This window comes from Scatophagus argus, chromosome 10 (assembly GCF_020382885.2).
Source record: "Scatophagus argus isolate fScaArg1 chromosome 10, fScaArg1.pri, whole genome shotgun sequence".
In the NCBI taxonomy this organism is placed as follows: domain Eukaryota; kingdom Metazoa; phylum Chordata; class Actinopteri; family Scatophagidae; genus Scatophagus; species Scatophagus argus.
This window is the reverse complement of record NC_058502.1, coordinates 14,525,931-14,544,067: the sequence shown is the minus strand read 5'-3', so window position 1 is coordinate 14,544,067 and position 18,137 is coordinate 14,525,931. Positions and strand designations below refer to the sequence as shown.

The 18,137-nt window shown below is 39.7% G+C and overlaps 2 protein-coding genes across 8 annotated transcripts; one reads left to right on the top strand and one right to left on the bottom strand.

The window, feature by feature from the left end:
• Window positions 1-311: 311 nt before the first annotated feature.
• gtf2a1l (general transcription factor IIA, 1-like) lies at window positions 312-4,986 on the top strand. 7 transcript variants are annotated; one of them, XM_046401385.1, is made up of 9 exons: window positions 312-517; window positions 1,386-1,487; window positions 1,613-1,736; window positions 1,924-1,976; window positions 2,553-2,646; window positions 2,750-3,231; window positions 3,817-4,053; window positions 4,190-4,279; window positions 4,370-4,986. In XM_046401385.1, the coding sequence occupies exons 1-9, from the start codon at window positions 494-496 to the stop codon at window positions 4,475-4,477; spliced, it is 1,314 nt and encodes a 437-aa protein (XP_046257341.1). In that variant the 5' UTR covers window positions 312-493; the 3' UTR covers window positions 4,478-4,986. The 7 variants fall into 7 exon arrangements, with proteins under 7 accessions (XP_046257341.1, XP_046257342.1, XP_046257340.1 ...); XM_046401384.1 differs by having other exon boundaries at window positions 313-517; window positions 3,814-4,053; XM_046401383.1 differs by having other exon boundaries at window positions 313-517; window positions 2,750-3,264.
• A 178-nt stretch (window positions 4,987-5,164) lies between these two features.
• On the bottom strand, window positions 5,165-17,228 carry LOC124065721 (lutropin-choriogonadotropic hormone receptor-like). The gene is given in 12 exon segments (XM_046401381.1): window positions 5,165-6,413; window positions 6,416-7,427; window positions 8,147-8,200; window positions 8,330-8,518; window positions 11,406-11,480; window positions 11,922-11,990; window positions 12,171-12,248; window positions 12,532-12,606; window positions 13,672-13,746; window positions 14,008-14,082; window positions 16,405-16,476; window positions 16,736-17,228. Coding segments are annotated over 12 exon segments (2,022 nt in total). The 5' UTR covers window positions 16,906-17,228; the 3' UTR covers window positions 5,165-6,335.
• Between the last annotated feature and the right edge of the window lie 909 nt (window positions 17,229-18,137).

Below are 18,137 nucleotides of genomic sequence, written 5' to 3'. Positions count from 1 at the left end.
AACAAAAGGATATTTACTGTGTACTGTGTGACATAAGCGCCCCCAACCACCCAGCTGAGATATGATGCCTCTCAAGTTGTACCAGAATTTCTCATTGTAACCTTGTCACAAAAAGTCACCAAATGTTTGGTTACAGACAGCTGGAGAAATGGAGAACAAGAAGAAAGTCTAAACTGTCGTTTTACTTTGGCAAAAGAGATTAAAATTAAGTGGAATGAAATTGAATGTCTATCTAAACACATTTTAAGGTGACAGGAATATAATGTAATATTAAGAAGTGTTTCCATCAGTCACTGTTTTCTCTGTTTTCTTCACCCAAACAGTGAAGGTGTCGGCTCCCATCACGTCTACCTGTGGTGGTTGATTACCTTCACCTGTGTGTCAACAAGTTGGTGCGGGCCAAACTGCCACTATTAGATTATTTCATTTAATTGTTTATATTGCTTTTCCAATGTCTATTCTCATCCCACTGCAGTTATTTTTGACTTAAATCATGCTGACCAATACAGGACCAGTGGTAAGCAAAGCTACTTTTTAGCTTGTGTTGCTGTAGGTCTACTAATAGCATTAGCATAGTTTTGCTAAAAGCTAACGAATAGCAGAACTGTTGCGTGTTGGCCTACTCTTTACGGGTGAATAATAACTAATAACTGCGCTCCTGTAAGCGCATTTATTCTGAACCGAAAGTTATTTCTTTGTTTTAGCTCGGTGCAGTTTACTTAATCGTGCTGTCATCCAAAAAATACGAGTTAGTTCTCAGAAAGATTTATTTGTCGCCAACATCAACCACGTTTTGTCCCGTTTAATAAATCTGCTCTGACATATTTTATGTTACTATCATTTGTTTTGGGTTTTTTTTTTTATGTTGAATTGACTGAAATGTACAGTATTGAGTAATTTATAATTTCAGTTTTTCTCAAAGTAATTTTAGCTGCATAAAGCTGCAGAAAAGAAAACGATACTTTTCGTATGTTAAAGAACAGAAACAGAAAAGTGAAGAGGTTTCACATTACTAGGAATTTGTCTTGGTGATTGGTGCATACATAGAACGTAACAAGTAACATATAATTGAAGAATAAAATAAAAATAAAATAGAATAAGGTAACACAAAATAAAATAAGTGAAATAAATATTTTTCTGGAGGTAGTCCAAAAGTGAGGTAGTGCAGGGTGGAGTATAGTGCAAGTGGGTGAGGTAAATAAATGTCATGAGTATGAGAATGAGTCTACATTATCCAACAGGCAGCAACATATAAAAAAGTGTATGTGTAAATAGAAGTTGGTATGCTGCTTATCAAAGCAAAGATTAACTGTTGGGGATGAATCACTTTATCCGCACAAGCTGCTGAACAGCTTCTGACTTGCAGTCTTTGTCAACACCTGCAGGCCAAACTCTACTTGTCCATAATTGATGATGTGATTGAGAGTATGAGGGAGCTCTTCTTGGATGAAGGGCTTGAAGACCGTGTCCTGGAAGATTTAAGACATGTGAGTCATATTCTACTTAAACCTGCTTGTTTGTTTGTTTGTTTGTTTTTTAAATGCACGTCATGACTCAGGTTTTCAGTTAGATCATCTAGTGAAGACAGACTGCTGTGTCCTCTGCTGTGCAGCTTTGGGAGTCAAAGATGATGCAGTCAAAGGCAATGGAAGACTTCAGGAAAAACAATATCAACTCATCCAACTTTGTGCTTCAGCTCCCTGCCAACTACAGTCAGTCTGATCAAGAGGTCACAGGTGACGCACTGCTGCTTGAAGTGAACTGCTTCTGACAAAACAAACGTCTTTATTTATATTGTCCATTAATACAGCTTGTCAAACACGTAGTAAAATTAGATCAGTTTCTTCAGATGTACGCTGCTGCAGATGTAACTGAAGTGATTTCGAGAGCAGCCAGTTTATTCTTTTGATTTTTTGCTCTCAGCCTCAGTTGTGATCCCGGCAACTCAGAATATCCACAGTTTCCCAAGGCTCAAGGCAAGTGTCATCAGGTGTTGCAGTACACCACCTCCCTGACCTCATATTGCTTTTTACAAAAATAAGTCAAAGTTGATTCATTTTGGATTTTTAAATTTCAGATACCAAAATCAAGAACTCACTATTGTAATTTGATGGGCTTGAATATATATTTGGAATTTGAATTTGTAAAAATACTTAAAGTCAAGTTTTTTTGCACTTTTATATCAAAGAGTATCATTCAAAGCACATAAATTCAACCAAATGGTTTTGATAGTATAACATTTAATTGCTATATTAAGTAGCATTTAAAGTTCAGTTGTGTGATTTCTTGTAAGATTCATATTATTGACTATTATTTGCCTTCGTATTCACATTCACTTGATTTATTTGACAAGACAGCTGCGTAGCCGACCAGTTGACCTCAGAGTTTTTAGTGCTTTAAGGAGGCTGGTGTCACACTGGAATTATAGTGCAGTCAAACCGTGTCAGCCAAGAATCTGCAATGTCTGATTGTCGTGGCCAGAGTTTTTCAGATCGCTGTGAATCATTTTTTATGTTTGATATGATGAAATATATTTCCTTTGTTCATTGCAGAACAACTCGGAGACGCTCGCTACTTTCTCCCTCCCTGCTGGGTTAGCTTACCCTGTGCAGATACCAGCTGGAGTCACGCTACAAACAGCTTCTGGTACACAATGACTTTACTCGTTACGAGCCTCAATCTGTGTCAACGTTTAGCATGTACTGGTAGGGTTAAAGAGCATTTCTCTCTTCCCTTTTGTTTTACTAAGGACAACTTTACAAGGTCAATGTTCCCGTTGTGGTTACTCAGGCTGCAGCCGGTCATCAAACTGTGTCCCAGCCCACACAAAAAGTCACTGAGTGGAGAAAAGCTCCTGCCCCTCAGTCAGCTGCAGTCCCACCAAACACCACTCATTCTCAGGAGGTGGAGCCATCCTCTGTTCAGCTCAGCTCAGCTACTTCTGTCACACAGCCTCCACATCCAAAGGCTAGTTTACCCCCCGGTCAGGAGAGCAGCATCCCCCATCAGTCACAAGTTCCTGCTGCTCAGACCTCTGAGGGGGCCCACTCTCCAGAGCCAGAGGTCACGCTGGAAGAGGCGGCGCTGAGTTCACAGTCTGAACCTGTGAATCTCAGCATGGCCACCTCAACCCACAGTCAGTTATTAGACTTCCAGATTCCAGGCACTGAGGAGGCTTTGACACAAACAACACAATTTAAGACCAGCGACATTGATGACATTCTGAAAAAGGTGATTGAGGAGGAGAGAGAAAAAGCAGAAAGGGTGAGGAATCTAGTAGTTTTGTTAGTAACAGAAATAGGGAATGACAGTTGTTGGAGTGTGGATGTGTATTGTGAAATGAATAGTTCCACTCGAACACTCATATGTGTAAAATATGTGCCTGGGGCCAGCAGTCTGTTATCTTAGTGTAGCATAAAGACCGGAAATGGGCAATAAGGTAGCTTGGCTGTGTCGAAAGGCAACCACTTCTGCCTACCAGCACCTCAGCAGTTCACAAATTAACACGTTATGTCTCGTAGCTAGATGTAGCTTTGTATTGACTAGGCTTGTAACATGTCTCTCTCCAAAAACTCAGATATGTATTTCACAAAATGTAGGACTGTTCCTTTTTAAGGGGCACTCAACCAGTGTTACAGAATGTAGGTGCCATTTAGAATGTCAAATGAAAGATGTTGAGTTGCATTGTGGAAGATCTAATTTTCAGCTTAGAGCATGACCATACTGTAAATCTTTACGGAAGTTCAGCAATTATACCATGGCAGTTAAAATGTAAAATGTAAATGATACATTTCTTTTTCAATCCCTGTCGAGCTGGACCTGGACTACAGCTACAGTGAGCTGTCGGACATCGTTCAGCTGGACGGTCCTGCAGACAACTCTGACACTGAGGAGGAAAACGGAGTTCCCCTGGAAGAGAATGACTTTCTGGGTATAATCAACGCAGAGGCTGTAAAGGCCCTGCAGGAAGGCGATGGAAGCAGTGACGGCAACAGCCTCTCCTCCAGCAGCGACGGCGAGGCAGCTGATGAACTCGCTAATGTGGAGGAAGAGGTGAGTGGGTGACTTTGATACACATTTTCTCACAGTTTATTTGTAGCTGATTTGTGAAATAGAAATAACATGCATCAGTCGTGTTTTGCAGGCACAGTTTAACTGTTTGTCCTACAACACATTTCCTGTCGATTAGGATCCTTTGAATTCAGGTGATGATGTGATTGAGCAGGACATCCCTGATCTGTTTGACACTGACAATGTAATCGTTTGCCAGTATGACAAAGTAAGAACTTATTGGCTTTTATTTCCCTTTCAACAAAGACCAGTGCTGAAAACTGACTGTTAATATTTTCACATTTTCTTTGTATTGTAGATCCACCGCAGTAAGAATCGCTGGAAGTTTCATTTGAAAGATGGAGTGATGTGTTACGGAGGCAGGGACTACGTGTTCTCTAAAGCTGTTGGGGAAGCTGAGTGGTAATGAGCTTCAGTTCTGTCGCACACATCAGGTCATCACGTAGAAAGAAGGGAAAATGATTTAAAGGGGGAAAACAGTCAGTGAATTTAGACTTCTTGGTGGTGTAATTTGGCTCATGAAGCAGGAAGTTAAAACACCACTGTGCACAATCACTGATGCTTTTGTGTTTTGGGTTTTTTTTTTCAGTATGTAATTATCAGAGCATTGCTGCAAGTCATTTATGATGTTACAACCAATTACTTAGAGTGTTGCCTCTGAATCCAATCTACTGAAACAAACAGCATGAATTTATGTTGTATAATATTTTGCTGAAAACAGTTTGATATATTAGTGGAGTAAAAGTTTATTTGCCCTGAAATTAGTTTTCTTCTGTCATGTTGCTTTGAAGTTACCAATTGTGCTGTTTGATTTGCAATCCTTGTAATGTCTTGCCTTTAATCATACTTCAAATATGCTGACCTGCACTGTTGTGCTGCACTGAATAAACCCCTTACCTCTGCACACCCCTGCAAGTCATTGTTGCCTTGTTTTTTATTCTGTAATGAACTAAGAGGGTTTGTTTTCAGTCTTGAATCCATACAGGTCCCACTGGCTTAATATTACTAAAATTAAATATATAAATGCCAGCATGGACCCTAAAATCAATTAATTGTTGAGTCTAGAAAGTAGAGAACTAGAGAATATACGAAGGGTGATGTGACAGCTCCAGCAACAGCTTACAAAACCAGATCAAAATCAGTGACAAATCCTTGGAAAATGTTTGCTTTTAATGTCAAGTTTTCATTTTGATCCTGGCAGTGTTTTTGCAGTTATACTGACAGTCCTGGTACATTCCTTCATATAAAATTGTGAATTGTATTGCAGTGCTTCTGTGGGTTTGAACCCCTACAAGGAGTTGCAGATTAAGTCTGAAGGGATAGAAGATTATTAAAAGAATATAAAATCCACCCCCTTCCCATGTACACCAAATTATGTTTGTTTTCTTCCAAATTAGTGGATTTTTTTTAAAAATAAAACCATACTCCCATATGTTCTCTGAAAGTAAGAATAAAAATGAATGTTTGGCAAACCCACAGTTGACAGCTGTTGTTAAATGTGGAAACTTAAGAAAGATGGCAACTGACCACACGTTCATTAAAATCTTTCATTATGAAAATCCAGGACGGTTTGAACAGTAGTCAAGTTTCTCATAGTCCTGGTCCCAGCTTTAACTGTCTCTGAGGCTGCTCTGGCATGTCTGCAGTTTTCAAGTGTCCCTGACCAAATGTATCCTGAGTACAATACCCCAATAGATGGCGCTAAAACCCATCTCTGATGAGCTAAGACACAGACTCCCATTTGATCACATTTATTTCACTGTATTCAAATTCAAGCATCCAAACTTTCATAAAGACAGAATAATAAATAATTTTTATTGATTGATCTTTAACAGAACTAAATGGATCTACTTGTAACATCTTGATCTTAATAATGTAAAGGACCATCAGCGTTTTATTATGTTTTTACAAATAAACCTGTTTTCTTTGCTCCCCATTCCTGCTCCATCCATCTGTTAATTCGTACCACATCACCTGTGCAGAAATGGAAGCTGCGGCAGCTGTCGTCTCCAGTTTGAGGTCTCTTGGTCCTGACTGATGAAATTCTCACTTTGTAAACAAACCAAGATCAAATCTGATCCGATGGCTGTCATGTACAAGACTGACAATCTCTTCCGCGTGACCTAAATTTTGAAGAAGTGCTACATTTTTAGCAAGACAGCAGATGCTGACTTCAAGTTCATAATAAGATTTTCTGCTTTGGTAGTCATGTGGTTCCCTTGTTAATAAAGCAACCCTTCATCTTAATGTGATAGGCATAGAAGCTAAGTGATTGAGGTTTTCTGGTGGACATTTTTTGAGCAGAGTTGAGGTGTGAAGCCATAGTCTGTGACCTGTAACAGTCAGAGTTGGCGTGGCAGCAGCTGCAGCGACTCAGCAGCAGGCACACGTCCTTCCTGAAAGCTCGTGTGAAGAGGGTGTACAGGAAAGGATTGCAGAGGGAGTTGATGGGGTAAAAAAGGATGAGCAGGATCTTTGAGTGAGACACCGTTATGAGGGGCATACGCAGGGCTGCAGAGATGGCGAAGAAGGAGATCGGCGCCATGCACACAAAGTCGGTGAAAATGAGCACAGCCATGCGCTTGGCAATCTTGGTGTCTCCATGGCGCGTGGAGTGCTCTGGATTGTGAACACTCAAATACATGCATATGTAACAGTAGCAGACCACCAGGAAAGCTACAACATTGAGAATGAGCACAGCCACCACATAAACCTGAGAGCCTAGTGTGTCAATATCCATGGGCAGACAGATGCTCACTTTGCTGTAACTGCTGACCCCCACAAGAGGGAGCAGGGCAACCAGCAGAGAGAAGCCCCAGCCTGCCCCCATGATGACTGCGACGTGGTGCATCCGCAGCCTCTTGTTGACGTGCATGGCATTAGTGATGGTGTGCCAGCGTTCAAGGCTAATCACAGTCAGTGTATATACTGACAGCTCGCTGGCAAACACAGTCAAAAACCCCGCTATGCCACATCCAGGCCCTGTCTGCCAGTCCGTGGCGTGGTTGTAGTACTCGTGACGGGAGTGGTAGTCCATGAAGGCAATGAGCATCAGGTAGAGCCCCATGCAGAGGTCAGCGACAGCCAGGTTACACATGAGAAACCTGGAGATGGTTATCTTATGGTGGCTAATTAGCAGGATAACCAGAACAGCCAGGTTACCAGTCACAGCAAAAACAGTAATGATCCAGGTGAGACAGCGCAGGACGGGGAAGCCCAGAAGGTCCTCACAAGGGTTAAAAGCATCTGGCTTTGGTGTGCACTTGACGAAGGGGTTGTTGAGACAATCAAACTCCAGGTCTGGATACTGAAAGTTGATGTCATCAATAAGATTCCTACCATCTGCAGTGGTCTCTCTGCAGAATACACAAATGCTAAGATTACCATACAAATCACAGTGAAATGATAAAGGAAGAGTCAGGAGTCAGAAAAGGGGAGGATTATGTTTTGTTCTTACTGTGAATTGAGTACTTGAAGGAGTGAGAGAAGGCTGTTTAACACCAAAGACTGGCAGACAAAGTTAGATTGTCTTTGAAAAAGGGATGGACCTTGCGTGCATCACCACTCATCAGTGGCATCTCGGTATTTGGGGTGTATTTTTCTAACCAAAGTCACCCGGAAACTAACTGGATCAACATGTCAGCTTTGAGAAACAGCAAAGAAGGTGAATTTTTGCTACTGGTGACTGAACGTTCTCCAGAGAAGGAAAAGTTAAATGTGTCATACAATAGTGCCAGGTCTTCATTCGAAAATTAAAAACATGGCTGGAATAATTTGTAAACAGGGTGCATCATCATTTTTTTCATGATTTTATCAGTTGCTTAATTGTAGTGTAAATTAGGAAAGACCATCTCGAATTTGCACTTTTAGTTATTAATGGTGAATTGAACAGCATCATTTAATTAAGTGCCATATTATTTTAAGATGCTGGTGGGAGGGTATTTCTTTTTTAAGTTCACGGAACGTTCCAGAGAGAAAATAATATTTATCTTGGGAAGAGTCTATGAAACTCACCCCACTCCCCACTGCAATCATTTATATATATAGTCTCTAAGTGGGCAGTGAAGTAACTCACATTTCAGTGTCGCTGAGATCACATAACTTTGTGAAGTTCTTCAAGGCATTTTCCCTTTAAATAAAAAAGAAGAGAAAAGGTTAGACCAAAAATGTCGATAAACTCAGCTGCTAATTACCAAACCACTGATGATTTGTATTCATTGGACCAAGCATTTGTTCAGTGGCAGTGGTGGTCCGTTACCTTTGTTTCCGACGCCATGTGTGGAAGGCACAGCAGTGGCTGGGGTACGTGAGCTCAGCCTTAGACAGCTCGGCTAGGCTCTCCAGTGGAGGGAGGGTCTTCAAAGCAAAGGCAGAGCTGGCATTCAGAAACCGCACCTGCCTAAGCCCTTTAGGGGGGAGAGAACTCAGAGCTGTGGAGGAAACATCCCTGAATCACACACAGAGAGAACATTCAGTGAAGATTAGTGAAATAGCTACCAATAACATACAGTGTTTTAATAAGGCACTGAACTACAACAAGCCACCAGAACAGGTTTCTTTAGCTTTTGGGATTTCACATGAAATTTAAGTTTGGTTGAAGGGTTACAAAGTCACTCTTTCCTGCAAAAAGAGTCATCATTTTGTTTTTTGTTGACAGTGGTAGGAATGCTATTTCAGGCGAATCTGCTGAATCTCACAGGTGTTCATTCAGTTCTAGTGATTGCAGCAGCCAAAGTCTAATTTACAATGTTTTCATGTTCATCCAGTCAATGAGCAAATCACACTGTTTTTCTACAGAGATGCTCATTCACAACAAAAATGCTTCATTACCAAATATAGTTTTAAATTACTGACATTTTACGAAGGACTGAATGCATTTTATCCGAAGCAACACATCACTCAGGATCCAGTTTGCTCCCTCATTTGATTCCACTACTTAGAACCTGACATTCGTCAAATCTATAAATACCCAGAAGCACCACAATGGACCCCACACAAGCAAAAGGAAGACCTTTAGCATTTCCTGCATGTCAGTGAATACCACACATACTAATTCATAATCAAGATAAGAGGATATTTCATATCTACAACACAGGATTGCTTGCAATGAGGGACCTTGCAAGCTGTATGCTCCACAGACTGGGCTATTTGCTCACTAATCAGTATTCAGCAGTCCTGCCTGCCTTGTTGGTTGTTTACACAGACAGGCTGTCACTGCCCTAATGTTTATACAAAAAAATGATAAACATTGTTATGAATATTAATCTTGCTTCAGTGACCCAGTTCAAGTATGGCCGTCTTGATTTAAACAAGAGAAGATAGAGAACGTATGATGATCCCCTCTCGTATTTAACTTCGCCACAGTAATAATTTCACTGCTTTTGGATTTCAGTGTCTTATCTGTGGAACATGATCTTTTAAGGGACTGATTCATTTTCAGCAGTGGTAACTATGTACATTTACTCAAGTAGAGCAGAATGGGGACAGCTGTAACCCTCTTTATCTCAATTTTGAGCATACAAAATACTCCTGTTTGTCTACTAGTGTCTAAATTCTCCAATTCATTAACTGATGTCCGTTACAAGGATCGCCATTGTTACAACCCGCCCCGCTATCGGATTAAGTTGTAACAATAAGAGTGAGGAAGTAAAAAAACTGCGGTCACACCAAAAAATATGGATCTGCAGAAGTTTAGTTCCAACCTGGACAAGGCATATTGTTCTCGTCCCATGACTGTGGGGATTGTGTGCCTGATGTTGTACTTCAGTAAAAGATGCATTCTTCCTGACATTAAAGGAAGTAGCACCTTATACATATACATAAAAAAACTGATACTTAAACTAGTAACCAATCCCTACTTAGGTCTAACTTGCTAACCTGAATCTGTCTGATGCTTACAAACTCACATGGAGTGAGGCTAAAATACAAGTCCGCTGCCTCAGTGAATAACCTCTTGCTGTGCAATGAAGACTTTTTGACTGCTGTGATAGCCCACACAGAGCACCTGTTCTGATCCTTCTTCTCTGAGGTTGTGCACTTTCTTGCAGTATCTGCTTACTGTCACATGGCAGAGCATTCTTTGGTGCCAGACCTTACTGTCTTTCCCTGCCTCACCTTGTCTCAAACAGGTTTTAGTACATGTGCAGGGTCACGTCTATCAGTTTTTTTTTTCACCAACCGTCTTGTCATGCTGAAACAACAGGCCGGACTTTTCTTGGTCAACAGAAACAGAATTTATGAAGGGACAAACTGTAACCTGTACTGTACATTTATTGCTAGACTTACACCTTACTGCTAACCTTTTCCTCAGCTTGCATTCACCATCATGTTTCTGCTGCTCTCTCTTCTTTAACCACACACTTCCTAAGTAGACAATTTGGAGGACACAGAGTGTTTTGTGTTGTTTCTGGTCTGTATGTGGTTGTTTATTGCAACAAAGGTTGCAGGCAGCAAAAAAAGAGAGAGCGGAGCACAAGATGACCCAGGTTTCTCTGATTCTCTCTGACCAGCCAGCGGTCTGTAGTGTTTTAACTCCATCTTTTAGTTTTGACTCAGCTCACTTGGAATGCCAGCAGAGAGGTAACATAAAATGGGAGATAGTGGAGTGGTTCTGTTGGTGCCATCCACAGCTTCAGATCATTCTTTCTTAGTCAGAGTGGTGCTGTTACAACCATCCCCGCTCTCCCCTAAAGTCGCAGCAAAATGACAACATTTCACAGGGACATTGCACTTTTTACTTCACTACTTTCATTTTAGTTTCTAGTTACTTTGCAGGTGAAGATTTTACATATGTTTTATGTTTGGATTTTATTACATATTACACTTTCAATTCCTTGTGCACATGTCAAAAAAAGTTTTCCAGCTTTCAGTTTTACTTCCGGGGAATGCAGTCCTCTGGATATGAGCCGCTGAGCCCGTCTGCAAGTTTGCCCAATAGACTTTACATTGTGATGACGACAGAGATTTTCAAATTGATTTTCTCGGCTCAAGTAAAGTTTTAAAGTAAAGAAGATAAAACCTCCATGGATCAAAAAGGACATAATAGAAAAAGTTGTAATTACTCTTGTTTTACTGACATCCCTTTTATAATGGTGGTCAATGGGAAAAATATTTTGAGGGCCACCATTACACACATTTTTATACATTCATGAGCTAAATACTCTGTGAGTTACAGCTTTTACATACCAGTACTCTTATAATCAACTGTTGACATTAAAAATAGCAGCTTTAAGTAGGATCCGAATACTTACACCACTGATGCTGAACATGACTTTGGGAAACTGACATTTTCTTTGGTTGTAATTTCTTTATTAAGCTGAATCAGTGTCACTTACAGGAAACTCGGACCTGTGGCTCCTTCAAAAGCGTCTTCTTGGATGTCAGTGAGATACCTGTTGTCTCTCAAAATTCTACGAAAGACATAGAAAAACAATCTAACTCAAGTGACCTCCAGTCCAAACTGCAGTTTTTGCGGTTAACATGCAATATAAAAGACAATTCAAGATGACACTTTAATGGCCAACAGTGCCCAAAAACATTTTTCATCTACCCTTTTTTTTCCTTTCTACTATTTTCTCAACTTGACACTGAGGAAGATGGGCATTATTTTTAGACTGCGGGTGTCGGCACATATCTTGTCCCTATCAACATTCAGCAGTGCGGGGCAGAGCAAGAAAAACAACAGGGTACCAATCTTTGTTTAGTCTTACATAACATTTGTTTACTGGTACACTCAGTTTTTATGATTAGGAAAAAAAAGCCTGAACAACCTTAAACCTGAACAACATACTATATCGGCCAGTTGTTGTTAGCTTTGGGGGGGGGGGAATCTTGATTATGATTATGCTTACAGTGTGTTGAGCTTGGTTCCATTGAATGCATGAGGTTTAATTTCTTTGAAGCCATTTCTGACCAGGTTCCTGTCAATAACATAAATGTTATAAATTGTAGTTCGCTGTCAAGCACCTATCACCAAGGCCAGAGAACTGAACATCAAATTACATAAGACACATCAAAACACATTCTTAATGAACAATGAAAAACTGTTGCTCCAACCTCCTTTAATGTTGCAACAAAAGCAATTTGGCTCCTCTACTTACATGTCAACATACTCCTGTGTGATACCCTGGAAGGAATTGGCAGGAATGCTGTCGATCCTCATGTTATCTGTCATTTCACTGGGCAGAGAGACAGCATTAACCTGGCTATCAGTTATCAGTCAGACAAAATTATGTATATTCACTCTGAAAAAAGAAAAGTCTGATGAACTGTAACCCAGTTGGAGGATTTATGGCAGGGTTGATGGCATTGTGACATTAATAGATAAAAGTAAAACTGTACTCAGGATGAGCAACTTGGGCTCCAGTGAGAGTTGTACCTTGGATATCATGCAGTTTTGCATCATCCAAAAAGACACTAATCCAATTTAAAAACACACTATTTTTAAATGTGCTTACTTACAGGATAATATTTGGCACCAAAGAGGAGATAGTTGTGAAGTCTGGGAAGTGCATCACCCCTGTGTTAGAGATGCTCCTATGAAGACCAGAATCAAAGACAGATGACTGAAACAAATCTTCAAAGTGCCAACAGAATATCAGAGCTGCAGACTGTCTCAGAGGGTAACAGAAACTTCAGGAATCATTTCTGGGAAAACAATCCAGGTTAAATGCGCTTTTGCTTGTGACCTTTGACGTGTTTCTTCTCATTTAAAATGAAGCAAGGAATGCTATTTAGGTAAAAATATCTTCAGATCGACATTTTTCGGGTTGAGGTCACGAGAGTAGATCTGCAGCCGACTATTCTATATAGTTACAGATATATAGATAGAAAGATAAAGACGTATATTTGGAGTCTTATGCCTAATGATATAAATGGCTGCAGTGCTCCTTTATTAACATCCAGTTTTCCACTTTTCATTATTTCCCCCGTTATTGTTACGTTATCCAACACTGTCTTATAGTGTTGGATACACTGTATTTGCTCTTCGTTTCTATTTATTTCATGTTTATCTTTATAGGGACAAGTACATAACATGGAACAATGCCGTTTGCAACAGCGTTTATTTCCTAAGCTGCTTTGCAATGCCTCACCTCGGCCTTTAATACACACTACTCTATATACAAAACACAAACAGTAGGACAGTATACAGACTGAGAGTCTACAGCCATGTTAGGTTATCCTGCCATGAGGCCGTGCTAAAGGTCAGCATGTGAGCCAAGTGCTGACCATATTCAATGTTTTAGTTTTGCATGTTTGCATGATAGCATTAGCTAATTAGGATCAAACACCAGCTAAGGCTGATGGGAATTTCATTTCAAGTATTTTGTCACAAACCTAAGAATGGAATAAATTAACATTTTGTCCTGATGGCAGTGCTAAATGAAGGGTTAAAGGATAACAGTTCATCTTGAGGGGAAAATGAATGTGTATACATAATTTAATGGCACTACATCTAATAGCTGTTGAGCAATTTCCCTCAAGGTCTTGTGAGATGCAACAGTGTTTGGCTGCAGAGAATGAGTTGTAATAAGTGACCAACCTGCTGGTCAATGGGGTTTAAACATGTAAAAAATGCTTAAGTAGAACAGCATGACTTACAAATATTCCAGCCTGGGCAGGTCGGTGAAGGCCCCTTTTTCAATAACCCTCAGACTGTTGATGTTCTGCAGTGAACTGTGGGAATAAAAAAAATCAGGAAATGTATTAGTAATTACAAAACTGCTGTCAGTGGTTGTCAACAAACAAACACAACAAGGCCCATTCACATGTCAACTGCTCTGAAAGTCAAGGATTAAACGCGCTGCTTTGTAATTGAGAGGCTAATCCTATGAAACTTAAATGAAATGCAAAGCACATGCCGGCTGTTCAAATGAATAATCGCTCTCACTGTGCAGTTTGAATTTGACATGTGGTGGAAGGTAAAGTGTCACTTACATTTGAGCCAGACTGTGGAGGGAGAGGAAGGCATGTCGCTGTATCTGTGTGATGCAGTCGCTCTGGGAAATCTCACTGGCACAAAAACATGGCTCCACATCAATCAAGAGATTAACAACAGCCGGTAAACAAATTACACTTGAAACGTCTGACACATCAAGGTAGCGAATATGGAAATTTTAGTGAAACATTAAGTGTTATATAAGTTATGGATTTCTGTACTTTTTAATGCACTTGCTTTAGAAATAGGACAGAGTTGATTGATACTGGGATACAATCCATGAGGGAAATATTAAAATACCACAAACAACAATTCATATTTCTAGGGCACTACACACATGCTTCGCCTCACATTTGGAAAAGCTCCAAACATACATCACCGATGCATCTGGGCCAAGAAGACTGAGTGAAGATGTTTAAAAAGGAGGACTAAACAAAGCCCTTCAGAGACAAACAAAGTCAACAAGACTTCTTGAATTGTCCTTGACCACTTTTGTTTTCTGATAGAGGCACGGCTGACTTCCTTTTCCGAGCCGCTCTCCAACTGATTTTTTTTTTTTTTCTGCAATTATCGTTTTAAGACTGCCACTCTGCTGTAATCAGCACAAACACTTTTCCTAGGTTAATGTCACTCTGCTTTCATTTCAAACAAATAAACAATTAAATGACTCCATCTGTACTGCTTAGACTCGCATTTTTTGATTGCATGATGTGTAGTGTCATAATTACAACTGGCAAAAAGCTTTCTCGATGAAGCTGTGCTGTGATTTCCAGTTTGCGTCATCAATGACACATGGCACTCCTTGTGTCATTCTACCTTGACACAGGTTTTATTGGCTAACCTGCCACAGGCTGAATAGATGAAGGATCGCAGCTTCGGGGCTGTAACCTCATTTAAACTTGAGTGTGTTTTATCACTGCAAACTATTTTGCGATAGAGACAAAATTGGAACATTATGAACCAATCTTATGTAAGTACTGTAAGTATCTGAGACTGATAAGACTTGTCCCTGAGGAGCAGAGAGAGGGGGAGAGCAAAGTGAAACACACTCAAACACATTCAATCTGAAAATGATTTCACCACAGGCTAACAAATGTTATCCTCTCATCAAACTGTTAGTGAAACCCATTCAGTGAAACAATTCAGGCTAATGTTGTAGCTGCAGGACTGTGTACTTAGAGGCTGTAAACATGATAGAAATGAGATTTAAATAATCAGCAATTAAGATGAAATTTTGGTGACTTTGGTGCAACATGTCACTCAGTTGCAATTGGAGAGGAGCTGATTATTCTGTATTTAGGTGGCATCGCTAACTTCCTCCTGATTCACGGACACATTCACCTTTCACCTTTTTGTTGAATCTTAATAGAATCACAGTCACATCTACATTGACTGAATGGGAGTAATACCCAAAAGCTACCAATAAAGAATAATGTGTACTGCTTTATGGCACTCATGTGTGCATTCTGTCCAGTTCAGTACCAGCTCAAAACATAATGATTTGTACACGTGGGGCTAAACTTTTAGATAAGGAATGAAAAGTGAAACCCCAGAGCAAGACATTGGAGTGAAATACAATCATGTTAGGACATAATGAATAGTCATAAACCAATGTTCACCTCTTCCACTGTTGCTACTGTGGCTGGTAAACATACAAGCATCTGGTAAATGTCTGATGTTATAGTTGAGTCTGCGTTAGTCACAGTTAAATGGATCATAAGAGTTTTTTTTTTTTTCCAACATTGTGTTTCAACTATCCAAATCATTTGTATTTCCAAGCTTGAGTTTGGAAAGCTATGCAGTTTTAAATGTCATAGCTAAATATTTTGTGTCTAAGGTTTTAACGTAAAACACTAAAAACCTGGCAAAAAGAGAACTCAGTAATAGCACAGTACATACAGTACACACAGCAAACTTTTTTTGTTGTGTAATCAGTGGACAACCTGTGAATGCAGGTGTACAAACATACCAACAGGGGGCGCTAAGGGGAAAGTATATTTTAACTTCGTCAGTTAATTTCTCAAGCTCAAATAAAGGCCTAGAGAGATATTTTTTTTGTCCAATATATTACATTTCAGTGGATTATGCTTGCACTACCCAAACACGTGATATGTAACTGATAATAATACTGTAAACGATTTTTTTCGGCTCAGTTAAATGTATTTCAGGTTAAGTTACGTGTCAAAATTCTGCCATAATTCAAGACTGGCAACATACATTGATTAAGTAAATCTATAACTTATCTGATCATTTTAAAACTTTTCGCTCAAGTTGAATTTTTTAAGCAAAGGTTTGCGTGTATGTGCAATGGTTACGCCCTACTTCAATGTGAGATTAATTTAATTACTTTATATATTTTCACCCAACAAATACATTAAAGGAAAAAAAAAACTTACATTATTGTAACGTTGATGAGCTCCCTGAAGGCGTGAGTGGGGACTTGTTTCAAAAGCAGATGAGTGAGCCATCTGTAAAAGGTTCATTTTAGTCAAGATGTTCATACTAAAAGAAAATACAACGTGTATCTTCAGGTTATCTTCCAGAACCATATAACAAGCTTAATCAAAAGTCCTTATAGGACTATTAGAATCAAAAAGCAGGCTAAGTGAGAAGCCACACATACTCCCAGTTGCCTACCACACGGGCACTGATGGACTCAATGTGAAGTACCACAGTTTGCAAACTAGACTTCTATCAGTACTGAAGCTACAAAGTTTGGTTACTTACAGTCGAGGCACGGATGTTGCTCCCGCCCGGGAGGCCAGCTGAGTGTCTCTGCTGCACTGAAAAGTGTCGGCGCCGCAGTGGCAGATGGTCGGACAGGTAAAAGCCCAGCAGGAGCGCACATTCAAGACACCGGACAGGGCGACCAGGAGCCAGACCGCCCGGGGAGCCATGTGTGACACCGGGCCACTCACCACCACAAAAGAAAGACAAAAAAACCTGCTGAATCTTCTCAAAGTTGAAGAAAACAAACTATTGTGGTAAATATAACATGCCACGCCAAAGCTAAAATATCGGCACGGTGTTTTTTTCTTCCACCTGCGCTCTCAATGAGTTTCAGGATCTACTGCTGCCTTCAGGAGCCGTTGTAATTGCGAGAACGCTACTCGTCTTGAAGACCCGAAAAAAGTGAAACATACGCGGGATTTTCTTTGACAGTCGAGCTGTAGAGATGTGACGTTTTGGTGGGTGGAGATCATACAAACTGTCAGGCTCTGGTGATGAGGTGAAGTCACTCTGTCACTCTTAGCTGTAGCTCTATCATTTAAAATTAATATCTGGCTCATGTGGCTGCATACCATACCATAACAATAATAATAATAATTATTTGCCAAATAACATCCATGATCATTAAAAATCCCCAACAGTGGGTTTGCAATTTTTGGTATTGTTAACTTCAAATGTTTAGCTTTAAGGACATATTAGTATACAATTAAAGTCAATCACTGGCTTCAAATAAATCCATAAAGATTGGAAATCTACCTACTTAAGTACAGATTTGTACTGCACTAGCTTTCAACAAGAGGAAGAGATGACAAAAGTTGATGCCAACTTCAGTCGTGGGAGTACATTTACTCAAGTACAATTCTGAGGTAGTTGTACTTAAGTACTTTTGTACTTTTCTTTTACTTTACACTTCTCCTTTACTAAACTTCAGAGGCAAATATTGTAAGGCTTACTCTGCTACTCTCTGTTTGACAACCTCAGTTACTACTTTCCAGATTTAGTTCAATAATACAAACTATTATCAACACGTAAATTAAAAAAATTCACAAGCCAGCAGATAAACTATATGAAGCAATCGATAATAAAACGCATGATGAGCGCTTTTACTTTTCATACCTTAAAAATATTATGATACTAATGCTTTTGTACTTTTACTTAAGTAAAAATTTAAATGCATGACCTCTACTTATAAATTAGCATTTCAACACTGTGGTATTGCTACTATAAAAATACAAGATCTGATGAGCTTCTTCCACCTGTGGCAAACTTGATGTTCACTGTGATAGATTATACAACTTAAACAAGCTACTGGCTAATGGTCTGCAAAAAGATATTTTATATCATAAGGATTTTAATGTTACACATGTTCACTCTGTTATTAATGCTACCAAAATCCCTC

Bases quoted from the DNA above. Each gene is read 5' to 3' on its own strand.
- gtf2a1l (XM_046401382.1), top strand. From the start codon at position 494: ATGCTGACCAATACAGGACCAGTG. The intron at 1,737-1,923 runs GTGACGCACTGC...TTTTGCTCTCAG, and splicing joins GTCTGATCAAGAGGTCACAG to CCTCAGTTGTGATCCCGGCA. The intron at 3,265-3,813 runs GTGAGGAATCTA...ATCCCTGTCGAG, and splicing joins AGAGAGAAAAAGCAGAAAGG to CTGGACCTGGACTACAGCTA.